This window comes from Protopterus annectens, chromosome 8.part1, assembly GCF_019279795.1.
Source record: "Protopterus annectens isolate FY-2018-M chromosome 8.part1, PAN1.0, whole genome shotgun sequence".
Classification (NCBI taxonomy): Eukaryota; Metazoa; Chordata; order Ceratodontiformes; family Protopteridae; genus Protopterus; species Protopterus annectens.
Genome location: NC_056742.1, coordinates 443,466,478 through 443,488,550, shown reverse-complemented (window position 1 = coordinate 443,488,550; position 22,073 = coordinate 443,466,478). Strand labels below are relative to the sequence as shown.

Sequence of the window (22,073 nt, the reverse complement as noted above, 5' to 3'; positions counted from 1 at the left end):
GAGGTTGTTACTCCAAAGGAGAACCAAAGATCCCTTCTGATGTTTCACTCATCAGTATAAGCAAGTTGATCACTGACAGGACTAGGCTTGGAAGTGGATGACATGACGGTAATGAAGCTGGACATCTTATGTAACCAGTAGACAAGATGGAAGGGCAGTGCAGCAAAGCCACTTGGCTTGGGATCCCGGGGTCTACTGTTAAGGAGGAGGGCAGGTTAGAAAAGGTGTGGGAATTGTGTTGAGAGAGAGAGGCTTCATAAGATAGTGAGGGGATATAATCAGAATTAGTGACAGACTCGTGGTAATCAGACTAGAGTGTAATGATAGGGCAGTATTCATAATTTCAACCTATGCTTTACAGCAGGGTTGCCATAGTAAGGAAAGAGTGCATTCAGACAGCAGTTTTAAGACCTACTAGATAAAGCAGGACAACAGGAATTGGTGTTGATAATGGGTGATCTGAATCCATATATCGGAACGGCCATAGCAGGATATGATGACTGCCTGGGACAACATGGGTGGGGCAACAGGAATAAATGAGAGGCCATTCTATACTTCTCTCTAGCAAATGGCTTGATGGTAGTCAACATATGGCAAGGAAAGAGAGCAAGAGAATCACAAAATGGCATACAAAAATGGCCAACATGCACCTCGGGTACTCTGTCTCCTAGTAGGGAAAGGGCACTGGGATAGAATCAGATTGCAAAGTCATCCCCAGTGAAGCAGTTGGCCCACAGCATAAACCACTGTTTGCCACAGTCAGATGCAAGCAGTGGACAGAGAGGACTCCAAGGTTAATGGATACCAGGATGAAGACCTGGAAGCTGAGTGGAGAAGACAGCACAGTAGTTCAAGGAAATGCTCAAGGGTCTAGCGCCTCAAGGAAAAAGAGGAAATAGGTGAAATTGAAGAAGAATGGCAATGTCTAAAAACTACGTGACAAATACGTGGTCGACCCAGCTATGGAAATGAGGGACGTAAGGAAAGCTTGTGGTGGAATGCAGAAGTCCAGGGAGTCATCAAAAGAAAGGAGTTCAGGAAAAAGTGGAAGATAGAAAAGCCGGATCAGGCTAGGAAGGAATACTGGTTAGCTGACAGAGGCTAAGAGAATAGTTAAATAACAAAGAACAATATATCAGAGCCACTCTCCCAATTTCTGTAAAGTGACTGAGTGGGTTTCACTAAGAAACTTTATCAAGTTGAAAGACTAAAATAAGATAGTCAGACACTCTTCATAAGGGATGAAAGCAATAACCTGCTCATCAGTCCACAGGACATCAAAGGCAAATGAAGGGAGTACGTCCAGCAGCTTCTGAATGAAGAAAACCCCACAGAAGCTGTACTGCCCCAGGCACAGCCTACTGTCAGAGAATAGGACAAGTCCACCCTAGAGGAAGTAAGAATGGCACTAAGGAAAATGAAGTTAGGGAAAGCAGCAGGCTCAAATGAGGTCATAACAGAGAAGATCAAGATGTTGGGTGAGATAGGGGAGAAATGACCTGTGAGTGTAGTTATAGTAGTATTGGAGGGAAAGACAAATCCCAGATGAGTGGAGAATGAGCATGCTAGTGCCAGTGTTCAAGAACAAAGGAGAAATTCACAACTGTTGGCAACATAGAGGCATCAAACTAATATTGCACTGCATGAAAGTTCTGGAGAGGGTGATAAACAGATACACAGAGTAGTAGAAAGTAGGATTGGAAATGAGTAGTTCAGACTGAGGTGCAGCAAACCGGCCTGATGTTTGTAGTGAGACAGATATTTGGAAAGAAGCTAGAAATGAGGAGCAAGTCCATCTGGTTATTTTCCTAGACTTGGTGAAAGCATATGACAAGAGAGTCAAGAAAACTCCTGTGGTGGTTCAAATTCCCAGAAAGATTCAAGCTATGTACAAGGACCCAGTGACTCAAGTACAAAGTGTTCAGTCTTAAAAGAGGGGTTCCCAGTGGAACCTTTCCTATTTTAGTTTTTGTCAGGGTTCATCTGTGCCCAGTGCCATTCGTACTGGTGATTGGCAACATTAACAAACATGTCGGAGGGGACAGATAAGAGTTGCTGTATGCAGATGATGTGGCACTACAGACAGACACTCTAAGGAACAACTTCAGCTAAGGGTAGGGGAATGGAATGCAAAACTGAAGGCACATGGGATGAAACAGAGTACAGATAAGACAGCAAATCAGAAGAAGCTGAAAATTGAGGTAGAATGTAAAATAGTGGAACAAGTTAACAGCTTCTAGTATTTGAGAGGGGTGGTTGAGGAGAATAGAAGTATGAACACAGAACTCAAAGCTAGAATCAGAGGGGCTGCAGTCAGCTGGTATAAGTGTCAGGGGTAGTGCATGACAGAAGAATGCCAAAAAAGCTGAAAACTAAGACGTACAACAGTGCCAAAGAAGCTGAAAACTAAGACATGTACAACAGTTGTGTGATCAGTACTACTGCAGGGTACAGGAGCCTGGGCAGTAAAGACAGAGCAGTTGAGTAAACTTGGTGATGGAGATGAAGTCCCCGAGATAGGTGGTAAGATGCACACTGGGGATAGATGAAGAAATGAGGACATAACAGCTGAAGCCAAAATAGCTCCAGCAAACCTCGAAGACAACAGATTATGGTGGTTCAGGCACATGTGCAGGAAAGCAGAGATGATTTCTCACACCTTCGGTAAACCTCACCTGAATCTCAAATCCTTCAAATTGACCACTTGGTTCCACAAGTTCCAGTGACAAGTCAGAGATCCCAAGCTTTCTAAGAGAATTATCTGTCATTTCTTCTCTGAAGCCTTCAACTAGGAAGGTTTATGCTAGCAAATGGAAAAGATATTCTGTTTTGGCCACAACCAAAGTTTAGATCCTTTCTTCACTCCTTTGGATGCATTTTTAGATTTCCTTGTGGATCTTTTCCATTCTGGTCTCTGCTGTTTCACTATCAAGGTTCAATTAGCTCTCCTCTCTAATTTTCACGTAGTTACGAATAACACCACTATTGTGTCACTGAACCTATCAAAAGGTGTTTTGTAGAGTACCTTCCTCCTCAGACCCCTGATTTGGGATCCAGCTCCTTTTTGGAATTTGACCCTACTCTTGCAAACCTTCAGTAGACCTCCTTTTGAACCTGCCACTACTGTAGACTTGAAACTGCGATCTTGAAAGACGTTATTTGTGGTAGCAGTTACTTCTTCGAGGAAGGTTTCAGAACTATAAGCTTTATCTTGCAGATCTCCTCTTATTTTTCATAAGGGCAGGGTGTCTCTGTGACCAGTCTCTCTCTCTCCTTCCAAAGTTGTCCTGTGAATCAAACTTAAATCAGCCTTTTCATTTACCAGTTTTCTTCTCCAGCCTCAGTAACAAAAGGAAATACTTGTTTGACTGTTTGGATGTGCACTGTCAACTTAGGTTTTATTAGTACAGAACTAAAGCATTTAGAAAGCCAAACCAGCTTTGTGTTGTCTTCTCCAATACTTGGCTGGGTAAATCGAAGGTGACCATATTCCTATGGCTTTCCAATTGTATTTCCTTTGTGTATTCATCAAAAGAAACCCCTTTACTGGGCAATCCTGGAGCTCATTCTATAAGAGCTGGTGCTATTTCAGCTGTCTGCTTTGCTCAAGCTTATTTATAAGGTTTATGCATTTGGTACCTGGTCTAACACTCCTACCTCTGTAGGTCACTGCAGATTAAATATACAGTTCAGAACCAGGTCCATGTTTGACTCCAAAATTTTGTGTAATTTTCTGTCCTGATGCAACCCTGGTTTAACTGCCTGGGAATTCTATCCCACAGATTGAGACTGATGGAAAAGACAACATCAGATACAAAAGTTATGTACATGCCATAACGTTAGATCTATGTTGTCGTCTTCTTCCTCCTCATCTGTTTTTCCTTCCAGACTGTCATCCTTTGTATTACTACTGGCTGACTGTGCAGACCAGGCCAAAGCCAGTTTTTCTGCTACTTGGGTAGCACCTCCTCATCCCTTATTTCATTTTGGGATTTTTCCTCTCATTTTTTTGGGAATAATGGATTCCTCTTTTTATATTAATTATGGGAACCAAGTAGGCCAAACTCATCGTCTGCTTATCTGTGTTAGTAGCCAGTGTAGCAATATTTATTCATGGTATCATAGCTTCATTTCTGAGTGTATTTCCCTTTTCTGTACAGAGTTACAGAAGTGTGTTTGTGTGTAACCGAGCTTGGCGTACACATGCAGGCTTCGGTTACTGTCTAACCCCTAGAGTCTGTACATGAAGCTTCATGCTGCACAGATGTTGGAAAGTGCAAGATTTGCCTACTTCTTTCATTTCATTGTTGGGCTTAGTGAAACTATGGGTAGGCACACCCAGACATAGCGAAGAAACAAAAATGTAGAACAACATGTAGTATTATGCTTAATGTCTCACAAGTGTTTTTTGTCAGTTTTTGCTGGCCTTTTGCAGTTCCCTGTCCATTTCAGTTGCTGTAATTTTTTCATCTCTTCCTTTTTCCCTTTTGTGAGCAGGACCAGTTGTATCCGCTCTACTCAAATGTAATTTTGAGCACATCTGAGAACTGTGCTTGTTGCATCTCATCCTCTGCTTAAAATCTGTGCTGGGACTGTATTTTGACAACTTTGAGTAAGTAGGCATTTTGTGGAATAGTTGTGCAAAGAATCTCGCAGCAAAATGCTGGTATGTTCATTCATGAGTGTTTTTTGAGGGTTTGTAGTGAAAATAAGGGGTTTATTTTTATTTCATAGACTGCTGTTGATTGGATGTAGTATAGAAGTTTTTAGCCCCTTCCCAAAAAAGTGATTCATTAAATATATGTATACTTTTAATTTTGCAGGTATCATGGCTGGCTCCAACAGATCCGGAGACCTAAAAGATGCACAGAAGTCTATCCCAGTTGGCACAATTTTTGCTATTGTTACTACTTCACTTGTATGTATCCTTTACTTTTGTAATGCTTATACTCTCTACAACACATTATAACGTACGAGGATATCCCTTAACTGAGTTCACAAAGAATTTTCTGCAGTGTTAAGTAGGAATGTCATGCTAATGTCAAATCATGTACTGTTTAACACCTGAAGTGAGTTGAATGTGTTCTTTCACCTTTTTATCTTCTAAAATGCAGTCTTCACATCCACAAGTGTGTGCTCTATTTGTTCACATTTTTTAGTAAACTTTGCCTGTGAATTGTAGATCTTAATGAAGTCTATCAGATTTCAGAAACCTGCATTTGCTGTTGCTGTGCTGTCAGTATCCAGTAGTGTTCAGTAAAATATGTTGAGGATAAATAACTTTGCACTTTAGACGAGAAAGCATTCTTCACTGGAAGATTCCTGGAACATTCTTTGACTATATATTTTCAAGCAGAAAGATGTTTTTAAGCACTGCATCAAGTGCTGCTGTTTTATTGTGCAGAAAAAAATAATTTTTTTAATTCCCACCATTGATCTTTGTCTCTCACCTCCCAGTTTCCTGTGTGCAATAGTAAAATAATGGCATGCGCCATTTCTGGTTATACTTCTTTGTATTCAGGTGAGAAAAAACAAATCTGAAGTTGTTCCTTTCATTTGTTGTTCAACCTGTGGGTTCGGATCTGAGGCTCAGATCCAACTCGGCCATATACTAAAGCTCTAGGTTCCGAAGTCTGAGCTCATCCCCTACCCATAATGCTCTGCTGTCCCCTCTGTTTTCATTTGCAGCACTTCTACTAGCACCGAGTTTGAGATTCTCTGAGCTCTTCTGGGGGCTTTCTGTGATTGAATATAATTATTCTTTAGTCTACCTTACTAGACAAAAAAAAGTATTTTTGTAATTCAGATTTAAGTTTATTTTCTACCGTTCTCGTCCCTGTACACTTTTTCTGAGGCTGTCCACTTTCTTAATATATTATTTCTTTCTATATAAAGATTTTTATATATATATATATATATATATATATATATATATATATATATGTGTGTGTGTGGTATGTCTTCAGCCTTCTCATTTGGTCTCCTCCTGCTCCATATGTGCTGGCTTCAACCAGCGTGTGTTAATAGACCGGAGGAAGAGGAATACGCTTATTTTAAAAGGTCTCCTTCCTTCTACTGCTTCTTCCTTGGCATAACCTTCTACTTCAGGGGCTCAGACTCCCTCTAAAAATACAAAAGGAATGTAAGCAGTCCCCAAATAGAGCCCACCAAGCTGTGGAGTTGCCTCAGAAATCATTTAAAACTTTGGATCTGACTAACCCAGCACCAATTGTTAGTCTTTCCCTTATCTCAGTTTTTCCTTGGAGCCGGTTGCTTCAAGTCCCAAGTCTCCCATTCTTTAGTCTTCCAGATAAGATTCTAAGCACCCCTTCAGATAGACCCCACTGGACTAATGGTATTCCCATTGATGCCATGGTGGTTGCAGCAGCCACAAAAAAGGAGATGGCCCAACAGAGCTCCACTGTCCATCCACCTAACAGGGAGTCTAGGGTTGTGGATAGGTTTGGTAAGTGGGTATACGCTTCAGTGACCTTCGCATTGTGATTGCTTTATTACTTGGCAAAGGTAACCAAGCTTCAGAGGGACTTGGTCAAAGAACTCTAGTTCTGCCACAGGGTCCATGTCTGCCAAGGAACAGTAGACATTTTCTTCCAGAATGGCCTTCCTACAGTCCATATCAAATACGTCCATGAGAGTAATTTGTCATGGTGCAGAAGGTTTCGCACGGGCAGCTGGGTCAAGAATTGCAATAAGACACCGTGCCTGGATGCAGCTCTGTGATTTCTCCAAACCCTACATGGCATCTTTCACTGGCACCTCTTTCGACAGATGGACGATATTTGGTCCAGCTGTCAAAGACACACTCTCCCAAAGTGAAAAAGATGGAAAGACCTTGTCTGCCATCAGAATCCGCTTTGTTATCCCACAACTGGCCTTTTCCAGGAACCAGTGCGGCAGTAAAAAGATGCTGTTCCGAAGATGTCAAGGTCCTTTTGAGAATTCACAGGGAGACCTTCTCTCCAGAGGCAAGGGAGATAATGGCACTAGTGGGCAGATGCCACCTTTCATGGCAGATGGGGTCCGACGAATCAAGGGTATCGACTTGCCTGACTATTGATCTCTGGAGGCAGCCTGGGGACATTTGTCTATACCCAACAGCCTGGGAAGCCATCACAAATGATCATTGGGCGTTAAAAATTGTATCTAGAGGTTATTCCATACCCTTTTTCCAAAATCCCTCTCCAAGCACGAGCCCCCTCAATGTTCCAGCCGATCAAAGGGAGGTTGCAGCCTTAAATTTCAAAGCTGCTCACAAAGAATCATCCAAAGTGTCCCCCTAGATCAACTTGGATCAGGTATTTGCTGCATTTTCTTTTTAGTGCCCCCCCCCCCCCCCTCAAGTGGTGGATCTGAGGCCCATTTTGGACCACAATAAAGAGGACATGCGACCTTCAGCAAATCTGTAGCCAGTTTAAATTTCTGAATGGTCATGATTCAGTCCATTCTGCCCTTCCTGCAGAAGGATGACTGGATGTGCTCTATAGACCTTTAGGACACATACTGTCACATCAAGATGAACTGAAGGTCCCTGTACTTCTACTAGGTCAGAGTACTTCCTTTTGGTCTCATCACAGCCCCCATGGTGTTCGCCTAATGCATGGCAGTAGTGGCAGCTCACTTGAGACTGCAAGGATTCCATATGTCCCTTTCTCGATGATTGGCTCTTAACTGCTCCTAACAGGCATAGACTTCTACAAGCCAGAGACTATCTTTTCCAGCTAGCCTCAACCTTGGGCATTTCCATCAGTTTCAGAAAGTCTCACCATCAACCAGTACAGCTAATAGATTTCATCAAAGCCGGTCTGGAAACCACTTGTTTAGCTCTCTTCCTCCAGACAGAATCTCCACCTTGACACTCCATATCAAACAAGTCTTGGATTTTCCTTCTCCCCTGTCAAGTTTTGTTCTAAGAGCCTTGGGGTCCATGGCTGCCATGATTACCCTTGTTCCAATAGCACGCCTTCATATGAGAATACTTCAGTGGACTTCATAGGGACAGATGTCCTTTTTTAATATTCGCTGAATCACCCGGTCAGAATCTCTCAAGCATGCAAACACACACTGTTCTCTGGTGGCTCCAATCGGAGGACCTCAAACAGGATCCATCCGTTCATCCTTCCTCCCAAGAAGGCCACAGTGACCACGGACGTTTCCCATTTCAGGCCGGGGAGGGGGCATTATCTAGGGCAGACAATCTATAGCTATGTCAAGAATCTCAATGGCAACACCCAGATCTGCTCTGAGTTACAGCACAACGGCACGAAAATTACAGAACCAACTGAAATTGCCAACATCCTGGCAGATAGGTTCATTGCTAACTTTACTTCCCCTCTCACCCCCTAAAGGGCCCATATCTATACAGAAAGACTACAAGAGTCCCTGTGATCACATCTATGCAGGTAAAAGCTGCACTCTCTAAAACCAAAAACACAGCATCCATGGGACCGGACAACATCCCATGCTGCGTTTTACACAAACTTCAGAACGAACTGGCTCCCCACCTAAGTACTATGTTCAATCATAGTCTCACGTCAGGCTTGTGCCCATGGAATGGCACACAGCGGCAGTTATCCCACAAAGAGGGAGCCACCACTGATCCTGTGAACTATCGCCCTATTAGCTTGACGAGCCTGGTCTGCAAGGCCATGGAACGTATCATCATGGAACTCATAAAGACATTGGTAACCACCAAACTCTGGACTCCACCCAGTTCGGGTTTGTGAAAAGCAAATCATGTCTACTGAACCTGATTGATTACTTTGAGGCAGTCACCAAAGCTGTAGACAAGGGTAAGGTGGTTCACACAACCTATCTTGACCTCGCCAAGGCTTTCGGCACCATCTCCCATTCTGGAATTATAGCTAAACTCACTAAACTAGGTATAAATCCCTACATCACAAGATGGGTTGCCAACTGGCTCCCTGACAGAACCCACACTGTAAAAGTTGCAGACTCCAAATCTGACTTCAAACCAGTGACAAGTGGAGTACCACAGGGTTCAGTCCTGGGACCTCTCCTGTTTTGTATCTACTTCTCTGAAGTACAGGCTAACAGTAGGCCTCTGGCTAATGAAGTTCGCAGATGACTGCAAACTAGGAACCATAGTCGAGTCCCCAAATGATGTGGACATCCTACAGAAGGGCCTCACTGAGACAGATGCCTGGTGTCAGAGACATGGCCTCAAGCTCAATGCTAAAAAGTGCATTGTCATTCCCTTTGGTAAAACCTCTGTACCCATGAACTACCACATAAACGGCAGTCTACTTAATGCCAAATGTGTGATAAGAGACCTTGGGACCCAGGTGGACAGTATTCTCTCCTTTGATAATCACATCGCCACAGTAATCGGGAAATCCTATGTGACAGACCATCACAGAAGGGCTCTCATCCAAGAAAAAGAGGTCATTGTTCCCCTCTGCTTGGCACTCATTAGACCCGTTATAGAGTACAACACCCCTTTTGGAATGTACCTCACAAGACATCTGCAGCAGCTGGAAAGACCACAGAAGTACCTCATAAAGAGGATTACTGGCCTCAAACAGATGCCCTACACTGAGTGTTTCAAATAACTTCTGCTACACCTAAAGAAATCCCAATCCCTCTGAGCTACATGCTCTAGGGACCTGAACCTTGTCACCACAATAAACAGGACATGCTGGAGGGATAGATTCCTGTCTCCAGAGACTTCCTATACTCTAGAACAAGCTACCCATCTGTGTCAATCAAAGTTCCTCATTAGCACTCTTCAAGAAAAATCTTGATGAGTGGATGGGAAATAGGAAATACACCCCGAGGATCACTTCTGTGGCTCTGCTCGACAGGGGCACAGGAAATTAACTTTTTTGGATGGCGTACGCCAGAGGACCTTGTTGGCTTGGCTTACTTAGGCCCTTGGGCTGATAGCCTAGTACCTACCTATAAACCTGTAAGGCATGTGGTCTCCTCTAGAGACCAGTTTGCACGTATACGTCCTGGAGATGAGAGCGGTGCTTCTTGCATTGCAAGCCCTTCAATCCTGTCTTCAGACGAGGACCATTGCAATTCAGACTGACATGTCAGTGGTGTGGTACATTAACAAACAGGGAGGAACCAAGTCTTACCCCTTGTGTCGAGAGGTCATAAGGTTGTAGCAATGGGCAATCTCTTCCAAACACTTTCTGGCAGCAATGCATATTTCATGGAAGTCAGACAATTCTGGTGGACAGGCTCAGCAGAACCATTCTGATACCTCACTATTGGTCACTAAATACTTCATTGGCAAATATGATCTTCCAGAAATGGGGTCAACCTTGCTGCAATCTCTTTGCATCTTCTTTCAACACCAAGCGTAGTGAGTTCTTTTCCCTGATCCCTCCCCAGGGAGAGTCACTGAAAGATGCTCTAGTCCATGCTTGCCCCCCCCCCCCCCCAGTCTGCTTTATGCCTGTCCTTCTCTTCCTTTTATTCCCAAATGTCTGCAGAAAGCTCAGAGGTGAAGTGCAAAGTAATCCTCATTGCTCCCTTTTGGCTTCGACAAGTATGGTTTTCTTTCCTTGGGTCTCACCTCGTTTGTCCACATGGACTCTGGAGCCCTCTCCAGATCCTCCATCCCACCCATTTGGACACCTTTACCCAGATCTCTTAAGCCTGAAATTAACTACTTGGTTACTCCATTTCCAGTGATTGCTAGAACTCCCGATCTACAGTTAGGAAGATTCTGATTGCAGCGCACAAACTGTCCACTAGGAAAATATACAATGGCAAGTGGAAGTGGTTCTCCATTTGGGCTCATCAAAACCAATTGGATCCCTTTACAACCCCTATACCTGCTGTATTAGATGTTCTGGCATCCATTTTTCATAATGGAGCTGGCTTCTCTACTGTTAAGGTGCAATTGGTGGCCCTTTCCAACTTTCACAATGGGGAAAAATTAATTCTTTTTGGCCTCATCCAAGTTGTGCAAGGCCTTTTTAAAAGGTACTTTTCTTCACCCTCCTGTTTAGGATCCCGCTGTACCTGTGGACCTTCCTATGGTTTTTGCAAGCTCTAATTGCGACTCCTTTCAAGCCTTCTGCTAAAGTTGAAGTATTTGTCATGAAAGGCTGTCTTTTTAGTGGCCATTACGTCAGCTAAGAGAGTATATGAAATGCAGGCTGTAGCTTGTAAGCCTTCATATTTCATTTTTCACAAGGACCGGGTTATATTGTGTACCAGTCCTTCCTTCCCAAGGTTGCTTCTGAGGCTGGTATAAATCCGATTATTAGTCTGCTGGTATTCTTCCTAATTTCCAAAACAAAGGAGAGTATCAGTTTCATATGCTGGATGTACATAGACAGCTACGTTTTCACTTGGACAGAACTAAACATGTCTGAAAGTCTGATCAGCTTTTCGAATCCTTTTCAGAAACCAATTTGGGAAAACCACTTTCCAAGGTGACTCTGGCCAGCTGGATCACAAACTGCATTGCACTTGGGTGTTCTATTAAAGGAATTTCTTTACCTTGTCAGATTTAAGACCCACTCCACTACGTGTCCACTTCGTCAACCTTTTGGTCTTAACTTCCCATTGATGAGATTTGTGCAGCTGCTTCATGGTCAGACCCTCATATCTTTATTTCTCATTACAAGCTGGACATTATTTCCAGGAACAAGGCCTCCTTTGGTTCTACTGTGGTCTGGAATATCCTTCCATGAGGGCCTCCCAAGATTTCTGTAACTGGAGACTCTGTCCCACAGGTTGAAGAGCAAATGAAAGCAACAACTTCAGATAAAGATGTTATGTACTTATAACGTTCCATCTGAGTTGTTGCCTTCCATTTGTTCTTCAACCTTCCCTCCCTCCATCCCCCTGCCTTTCTTTGTAGAACCTAGTGCATATGTATAAAATTACTTCTTTCCTGTTTGAGCTCCTGAAGTACTCTTTTTCTGGCTCCCTCTGCTTTTAGATATATATGGTTAGTTAGCATCTATCATAAGATTATAAGGTGTAGTGTAGGTTAGTATCGGTCATTGGATTATAAGGCATATAGTGTAGGTTGGTTAGTATGTCATTGGATTGTACGGCAATGTGTAGGTTTAGTATCTATCATTGGATTATAAGGCATAGTGTAGGTTGGTTAGTATCTGTCATTGGATTGTAGTGTGTAGTATAGGTTAGTTAGTGTCTATTATTGGATTATAACCATAGTGTAGGTTAGTAAAAGTAGGATTGGTACTTGCAAGAGATTTATATGTGCTACTGAAATAACTAAGTAGAATGGACAAAGTTAGATGAGGGCAAATGCTGTAGGTGTACAGTCTGGGATGTCCCCCTGCCTTGTTCTCTGCATACAGCATAAGATGGATGCCTGCCTCCCATTACGCTTTAGTCCTGCTGATTTTCTCCTTGATTTCCTTTGATGTTGATACAGCAATGGCAGTTCCTTATCCACTGTCCCGTACAAACACACTGAACTTCAGCTGCTCATGCCTGTACCCATGTTAAGCCCTCTTGCACCATGAATGGTAGGTAAATTCTGATCCCTGTTGGTGCAGATGGATGGACCATGTGTGCATCATTGGTCTCAACTTTTTCTTTGTTCACAGATCAAGGACAAAGCCAAATGTGAAGGGGAGATGTTCACAGATCAAGGACAAAGCCAGATGTGAAGGAATGATCAGTAGCAGATTAAGTATTACTCCAGTTCACTTAAAAGTTAGAGTAACAGGTTTTGCATCAGTGTGCATTTACTGAACAAAAAAGTATGAAACTAATGCCTGGTGTTACTGCCTTGAGTAATCCTCAGTGATTTACCACAGTATACAAAAAGTATGAGGGACTGTGGAAAAATATGAGGCTAAATTAAGGAGAGCTGAGAGTTACGCTCTGCACTAGTAGGATGGAAGTGGTGTTTTCTATCATGGGTCATATAGTCTATGATAGGCTGCAGATCATAGTTGTTAACCTTATAGGTTTGCAGACTGCCCGTGAGCACCGTCTGCAGTTTCCTTGTTCAGCACGCCTTTTTAGCATGAGTTTAGAACATCTCATATTGGAGTCACCTTTTTTGTAATCCTTCTTCCTATCCAGTGTATTTATTCCTCTGATGGATGTTCCCATGGTTACCTCAGCTACACAGTGCATCCCCTAAGTGCTTCTTATCAGGATGTTCCCCAGTACAGATCCTTTGAGTGATGACCCTCTGATTACTCAGGAAGTCAACTTATCGGTGCACATTAATAGTGCCTGAGGAGCAGGTGAATCCTGCTGGGAGATGCAGAATTTGGCACCAGGAGTCATTAGCGTGCAGAGCTGATCAGGATCTGAAGTTGAGTGAGTGAAAGTAAAGTCAAAATATAGTTCCACTCCATCTATTAAGAATGCCACCTGCAAAACTCTTGGTCTGCACCACAGGTGTCACAGGCAGATTTCCCCAGAAAACCCACCCTGCCCAGGCAAGCCTTACCAGTAATCCAAGACTGTTTATGAACTTCGGTCTCTGGCAGCATTGATGGGCAATTCTCCCTGTATGTATCAGGCTGAATTTTCATTGTTTTCCATTCTTGCATCAATGAGTTTGTATAGGTTTTCCTCTTGTAATATTATCCAGGGGTGTATAATTCTTTCCTGCCAGACTGTCACATCATGGCCTTAATGTGTGCATGTGATTTCCATTGTTCAAAGTAACCCAAAAGTGAAAAATGACACTGGTGCTTTCCCCATCTACATGTTAAAATGAGAGGAATTTAAGGAATGAATAGTAGAGATTAGAGAGTTTTTAGGGAAGATAGAATATCTTCAGAAGTTATAACTAGTGACTAGGATAAAATGAAAATGGATTTCAAAAATAGGGTAGAAATAAAAGAGAGAGAGATATGGTTAAGAAGTAATAGAAATTACTGAGGGACCGACAAAGGTTAAATATTACAGAATAAGGGGAATCTCGTAGAACAAGAGGAGGAGCAAATGCAGAATGCTAAAGAGAAAATAAGGGAGTATCTGGGTAATCTGCATGAGCTTAGAAATATTTCAATTAAACAACCATTTTTTTGATAACTCCAGAGCACAAAAACTTTTAGCATGATGACTTAGGCAACAGAACGTTGAAAGCGTTGTCAGTTTTAGCATGATGACTTGGGCAACAGAACGTTGAAAGCGTTGTCAGTTTTAGCATGATGACTTGGGCAACAGAACGTTGAAAGCATTGTCACCATATTTAGGGAACTTGTAACAAAAATAACCAGCGATCCTGCAGAGGTTTTATAGATATTCTGGGAAAGTTATGAAAATTTGTGTAAAGCAGAGAAATTTGGAAATTAAGAGTGCAAATGGAAATAATTATGGAAGACTTGGTTATGCCAAGTTTAGGGGTAGGTGAGGCTCAACAGCTAGCAGTTACAATAGGAGGTGATGCGATAAAAACAGTTGAGGTATGATCTGTCTTCAGGAACAGATGGTATTCCTGTAGACGTTTGGAAATTATTAGAAAAGAAAGTGACAAAGATCTGGAAGATTTTGTTCAATGGTATTTTAAAAGGAGGGGAAGCACCAACATCTTGGGAGAAAGCTGTGGTGGCTGTGTTATCCAAAGATGGCAAAGACCCTTCAGACCCAGCTTCATATAGATCCATTTCAATTTTAAACCGCAATTATAAAGTGTTTATGTATAGGCTAGCTGAAAGAATGCAAAGATGTTGCCAGAATTGATCAATATGGATCAGTTTGGTTCTGTGGAGGGGAGTCAAACATTTGACAACATTAATAGAGCAGTGATTGTTTTGACATGAGATACAGGGTCTGAATTGCCTAGACATAGTTAGGCCTTAAGTTTAATTTTTTTTGGCTGCCAAAAAAGCAATTACCAGAAACATTTTTGCAGGGAGGTCCCCCCCCATGGGGAGCTGACCCCCCACACCCCTTGCTGACTATATATTCCAAGTCTGAGAATGCACTACAGTGAGGAAAGGGATGAATGTCCCAAACCCCACTGTACCACGATCTCTGTGCAGTACTTTGAGTTCATATCAGTGAAATGCGCACAGTACCATGCACTGATATGAACTTTCAAACATGGAATGCTCAACAACACAAAATCGAACATACGTCTTTCAATTTGTAGAGCATCTCCATTCGTCTTTTTGATAGTAAACAGTCAGGATCATATGTCAAGGTTTGTTTTGATTAATTGCGAAAGTATGAGGAATGTTTTGTCTGTAGTTTCTTCTCGTGAGGAAAAATGTACTTTAAATGCAGTTTCTTTTACTGTACAAGTCACCACTCATTGTTTACAACGTCCATGTGATTCAGTTGTTTTACTGCACAAAGCACCACTCATTGTTTACAGCGTGCGTATGATTCAGTTGTTTTACTGCAAAAGTCACCACTCATTGTTTACAGCATGCATATGATTCAGGTGTTTTACTGCACAAGTCACCACTCATTGTTTACAACGTCCGTTTGATTCAGTTGTTTTAATGCACAAGTCACCACTCATTGTTTACAGCTTGCATATGATTCAGTTGATACTACAAGGTCTTTGGCTGCTGGTACCAAGATGAGGACGTTTGCCTGGCTACATTCTCAGTACCTCTTAGATGATAAAAATTAGATTTTAAATTCTCTTTTGGCTAGCGATTCAGTTGTTTGCCCTTCTGCTGCAGAGGTGATCAAAAACTGTGATTAGAGGGGTAAGTTAATACAAAGAATCTCAGCAAGATTTTTTAGCACTGCTTTTTCAAAATTTCTAAGGGATTCTCTAACCCCTCATCCAGTCTTGGCAAAAAAAAAAAAAAAAATAAACCGTCTCAATAAGATGCAGATGAACAGACATTTGATAGGAAATGGCAAGAGGGTTCCAAAAATAATTCAGGAACCACATAAAACCAAGGACAGTCCAGCAAGTCAGATGACTATTTAAGGGATCTTGTCGTCGTCCCCCGCCCTAACAGTCCACTTTTCTCTGTGGCAACAGATAGTTTCTAAGAAATGGGTTCTGAAGATCAGTCATCAAAGTTACAGATGGCAGTGGGAAGACATTCTTCCTTTATAGGGGTAGTCTTCCACTGGACCAGACTCTTATTTTCTCGTGTCCATCATATGCTTTCCCAGGGAGTGATAGAACCAGCTCTTCCTTCTTAGGTGGGAAAAGGTTTTTATTCAAGGATGTTTTTTAGTGCAAAAGAGAAAAAAATGCTTCTAGATGTACATTTCCTTAACTTGTCTGTGATGATATCAAAAGTTCAAAATGCTGTCCGTTTACAACCTGTTACCGCTTCTTCCTCATTCATGTTTCCTAGTAACTGTAGATTTTTAAAGATGCTCATCACATCCCTGTTCACGCAGACTTTTGCCTGGATCGCATTATCAGTTTTCTGTCATACCCTCCTTGGACTGCTTCACTGCACTAGGAATGTTCACAAAGTGTCTAACTCCTGGTATAGATCATTGGAGGCTACAGAATATACTAATTTTTCCATATTTAGACTTACTTATCTTTGCAGAGTCTTTTTCAAAGTGTCAGGAATCTTTCGCTTGGGTGGGAGATGTCTTACACAGGCTGGGATTGTAAGAGAACATTCCAAAGTCGTCTGACTCCTTCACAAAGGATTTTGTTTGGTGTGTCAGATACCTCATTTCAAAGAGCTTTTCTTCCACAGGAAAAAAATAGATCTACATCTACTGCTAAGGTTTTCCACTCAACTTTAGGTCAGTGCAAGGGGGAATACCTTATGATTTGGGGTCTGATTGCATCTATGATTCTCATTATACCCTCAGCATGAGAAAGATACATCGATATCCGAAATCTGTCTGGTCTCAGCACCAGCATCCTTTGTTCTTTCAGATCTCAGTGTTGAGGGTTTGTCAAAAGAGAAATCATTTGGTGGAGACGGCACATATCCATAAATCCAGATCTTCCCTTCTCCTTCCCTGATCATCGTGTTTCACTGTTGCAGTCATGACTGTAGGGTTCTCCCCCGCCGGCAGGCAGTCCTCGGTCGGCCAGAATCCCAAAGTCTGGGTCCGGCGTCAGCTGTTCAACCATGCTCTCTGATGTCAGAGCGCCAGGAGTACAAAGCTGACAGGCGATGCCATTTTCTCCAGTCTTTATTGCCGTGCGGTTATAGCAGTTCGCAAGTGCCGGTCGGCTGACTCCTGACGATTTTTTCTGTTATACTTCAGTCCGAAGACTTTCTTCTCCACTCAAAGCTAAGTACCCCATTGGGGAAACTTTTTTCTTGCTCCAGTCCGATGTCAGAAAAAGTTAATAATTGTATTTCATGTGGGAAGCAAATACCTCATAAGGATTTTCATTCTTACTGTATTCCTTGCTTTAGGCCCTGACCACGACGTAGCTAGTTGTCGGTTTTGTGCTAGATTCAATCAACGTACAATTAAACGAAGGTACGATTTTGCTTTTCATTACTTCGGTAGACGCTTTAACTACAAAATGTCGTCGGATACAGTTCTAGCTACCGGAGTTCACAAACATTGCAAGGATAAAGACGGGCCTCCGAGGTCCAAATCTGATGATAGCACACAAGCTGAGCCAGCTTCAGGTTCGGCCCTCGTCAGTGAGGCGCTTTTGCAGCCCCTGTCGTCGGCCATTTCAGAACCTATGGCCGAAACGGACTCTCATGAGGAGCCAACCAGGCCTTTAAATATTTCTATTGAAGGACCTTCGGACAATGCTCCTTCGGATGGGTCCGGAGCCGTTGTGCAGGTACTGGCTTCCATAGGGGTTTTCAGGCCTACTCAGCTTCTAATAAAGGCAAAGACAAAGGCAAAGACTCCTTCTAAATCAAAGACTGCAACACAGGCCTCTTCTGAACCGGCTCCCAAGTCACAGAAACAGTTACTCAAGATGGCGGAGGATTTACTTACTATGATTAGGGGTTCACATCCCCCTCCAGATAAAAGGCCCAGGCAGGATGTTTATTATGATTCCTCTTATCAGGCTTCTGTTTCTTCAGTTTCTTCTTCTGACCAGGAATATTCTTTTCCTCCTCATGAGGATTCTGATGCTGAGGAATCCATTCCTTCAGCTTCTCCCCCTGAGGATTTCTCTTTTGGTGAAACTTTGCATGAAATGAGGGAACATTTCCACTGGGAAGGACAAGAGTATTCGGAATCTAAGAAAAGACTATGGGATTTTCTTCTTCTCCCCCAACATAGACCCCTGGCTATTCCTCCTGTTTTGGATATTGTGGATGATGCTTTTTCAGAGGCTAACTTAACCCCTGACTCTTTTCCTCCTGCTCCTGTTAAGCCTGATAGATATTACAGGGTTCCTGATTCCCACCAGTTTTTATACAAGAACCCTTCTGCTGACCCTGAAACCATTTCTCAGGGTCCTAAGGGAGTTAAGGCCGCTTCTGCCAAAAACCCCATTCCCACTGAAAAGGATTCTAGATCTTTAGAAAGATGGGGCAAAAAAGTGTACACTTTTGCTACTTTGTCCATTAGGGCTTTTAAACTGTCAGTTTCATATGCTGAAATACCAGCAATTTCTCTTGTCTGTTTTAAAACAAAAGCTTACTTCTATTTCTGCCTGTGCAGATGATAAGGAATTACATGACTTATTGCATGCCACTGAACAAGTTGGGAAGCATGGTTTACACTGTGGATTTGATGCCTTGGAGGCTTCTTGTAGGGCTGCTGCCTCCGGCACAGTCATTGGAAGGCATGCATGGCTAAAGGAACAAAATTTGCCAGAACAAGTAAAAGCTAAATTATTGGATGCTCCTGTTAAGCATAATGTTTTGTTTGGAGCAAAAGCTGAAGAGGTGATTAAAAAGATGGAGGATAAGGCGAAATCCATGCAAACAGTTAAAGATTTCTTACAAGTACAGACACCATGATTTAGCAGGAATTGGCCTTCTAAAAATTGGTCCTTTCCCACTTCAGACAGGCCTCAGAGGGGTAGATATAGATGCTCCAGAGGAAGGCCTCAAACACAATTTTCTTATAGACCAAGACAGTGGACTGCTTCCACCCCTAGGGGAGGAGAGGATAGGTCACAAACTCAAAGGAAGCAAACTTGATGACTCCCTTTGTTGGGCTGCAGGAACTTCTTGCCTGGAAGCCCCTCTCGAAGGAAAACTCTCAATTTTTTATCAAAATTGGACTCGTATAACCCAAGACAAGTGGGTTCTGGATGTGGTTTTAAGAGGTTACAAATTCCATTTTCATACCCTGCCAAGGCTAAGCGGATGGCCAGACCTTCCAAAACATCAGAGGACAGAGGCCTTAAACCAGGTGGAATCTCTTTTGGCTATGAAAGCCATAGAACTGGTTCCACTTTCAGAGATGGGACAAGGTTTTTACTCAAGGGTCTTTCTAGTCCCCAGGAAGCAAAACTCATGGAGACCCATTCTGGATCTGTCAGTCTTGAACACCTTTCTAGAGATTCCAAAATTCAAGATGCTTACTCTACAGCAGCTACTTCCAATGCTATCCAAAGATGCGTGGATGGTAACTTTGGCTTTAAAGGAGGCATATTTACACATTCCCATCAGGCAGGAACGCAGAAAATACCTCGGGTTCAAGGCCGGATCGAGGCACTTTCAATTCTCTGCGCTGCCCTTTGGATTGTCTACTGCGCCCAGGGTCTTCACCAAATGCCTGGCTCCAGTAGTAGCTTACTGCAGACGCAAGGGAATTCAAATTTACCCTTACCTGGACGATTGTCTAATTCAGGCAGACAGCAAGGATGTCTTACTCCAGCATCTAGAGTTTGTACAGAACCTCCTCAAGTTCCTGGGATTCTCTGTAAACATAAAAAAGTCCAATTTGACACCATCACAACAGATAACTTTTCTGGGTGCTCTTCTAAACACCACAACCTAGATGGCATTTGTGACATGCGAAAAACAATTACAGCTGGCTTCAACTTTCAAAACCTTGGCAACTCTAACTCCGCTATCTGCAAGGAGATTCCTGCAGGCTTTGGGTTACATGGCCTCCTGCATCCTTCTCGTACCATATGCAAGACTGCACATGAGGAAAATACAGTGGTACCTAAAAAGTGTATGTTCTCAGCATTGCCACAGTTTAGACAATACTGATCTCCGTCCTGCCTTGCCTTCAAAAGAAATTTCTTTGGTGGTCCAGAGCATGTACTCTAAACAAAGGGAAACCCTTCTGTCTGCCTTCTGCCACTCAGATTATAACCACGGACGCCTCGGATTATGCTTGGGGAGCCCATTTTCAGGGCAACTGTCTGCAGGGCCTTTGGACAAAGGATCAGAAGCACCTGCATATCAATTTAAAGGAAATGTTAGCCGTTCAGAAAGCTCTAATGGCCTTCAGGAATCTTCTACAACCAGGACAACTACTAATACGGACAAACAACACCACAGTTATGTGGTACATAAACAAGCAAGGGAGATCTCATTCCTACCCCCTTTGCAGACTAGCCATGGATCTATGGAACACAGCTCTAGCTTGCAATCTGGACCTTCAAGCTCAGTTTCTACCAGGGAAGCAAAACTTCCTGGCAGACGGTCTGAGCAGAAACCTTTCGGATCCACACGAGTGAATGCTGGACACCAAAATATTCAGGATGATAACAGCAGTCTGGGGATGTCCTCATATAGACCTCTTTGCATCCCATCTCAATCATCAACTACAGAATTTTTGCACCAGGACTTTCCACAAAGAAGCTTGGAAAGTGGATGCCCTATCATTCAGTTGGAGGAACCTCTCGGGATATGCCTTTCCGTCACTTCCTCTTCTTCCACTGGTATTATTAAAGATAAAACAGGACAAGCCCAAGATGATAATCTTGCTGGCCCCAAATTGGCCTCGACAGTTTTGGTACCCAACTCTAAAAAACCTATGTCTGGAGCCCCCTTGGGTTTTACCTCGGTCTCCGAACCTTCTGTCCCAACATCAGGGTCAGGTTCTACACTCTCATGTCAGAACTCTCAGCCTGGAGGCCTGGTTAATCCAGGGCCTTTGATTTCTTCTTTCCTACCCAAGCAGGTTATGGATGTCATTTTAGAAGCCAGACGTCCTAGCACTAGAAAATCTTATGCAGGAAAATGGAAAAGATTTTGTTCCTGGATGCAGGCTCAGGATTCTGATCCTCTTCTTCCGAACATTCCTTTAATTTTACTTTACTTGACAGATCTCTTACATAAGGGTCTCTCTTTCTCTTCCATTAAGATACATGCCTCTGCTATTTCTGCTCATTATAATACAGACCCTCCAATCTTTTCCCACCAGCTCATGAGACAGTTTCTCAGAGGAGCTAAGAATTTAAGACCTCCTAGATCTCCTCCCATTCCTGCTTGGGATCTCAACTATGTTTTGGAAAAACTAACCTTGCCTCCTTTTGAGCCTGCTGCCTCTTCTTACATCAAGTTTTTATCTTGGAAGACAGCAATCCTGTTAGCCCTAACCTCTGCCAGATGAGTTTGAGTTACAAGCTCTTATGGCTGTGGAACCTTATATTATTTTTCATCAAGACAGGGCGTCTTTGAAGACTAATCCTACCTTCATGCCTAAGGTGGTTTCCAAAGTGGCTTTAAATCAAACTATCCACTTGCCAACTTTTTTCCCCACTCCTCAAAATAAAGGGGAAAGGATCTTACATTCCTTGGATGTACACACACAACTACGTTTTTACCTGGACAGAACCAAGGACATGAGAAAATCAGAAAAATTGTTTGTTTCTTATGCTTCAAGTTCCCTAGGTAAAGCCATTTCAAAACAGACCATTTCTAAATGGATTGCTCATGGAATCAGATTTTGTTATTCACACCATGGAAAGCAAATCCCAGAGAGTATACGGACTCATTCCACCAGAGCTGCTTACACTTCTGCGGCCTTCCTCAGGGGAGTTCCTACCAAAGACATTTTGGAAGCTGCAACTTGGAGTTCAGTGCATACTTTTTCTAAGCACTACAATCTACCTCTCTACTCTAAGTCTAGGGCAGGCTTTGCCTCTGCAGTCTTGCAGGGCCTGTTAGCTGCCCCTTCTTCTGTATGACCACCTCCCTTTCTTTCAGCTTTGGGATTCTACCCTGCAGTCATGACTGCAACAGTGAAACATGATGAACATAGTACAGTTGTGTACACCTACCATAAATGTA

The 22,073-nt window shown here is 42.8% G+C and overlaps 1 protein-coding gene across 4 annotated transcripts in view; it reads left to right on the top strand.

The window, feature by feature from the left end:
• Positions 1-22,073, top strand: part of LOC122810396 (solute carrier family 12 member 4-like) — a 2,349,234-nt gene that overhangs the window by 1,274,471 nt on the left and 1,052,690 nt on the right. For all 4 annotated transcript variants that reach the window (XM_044081998.1, XM_044081999.1, XM_044082001.1 and 1 more), the window contains exon 10: positions 4,824-4,922. In XM_044081998.1, coding sequence (XP_043937933.1) covers positions 4,824-4,922 — 99 coding nt within the window. The remainder of the gene's footprint in view (positions 1-4,823; positions 4,923-22,073) is intronic.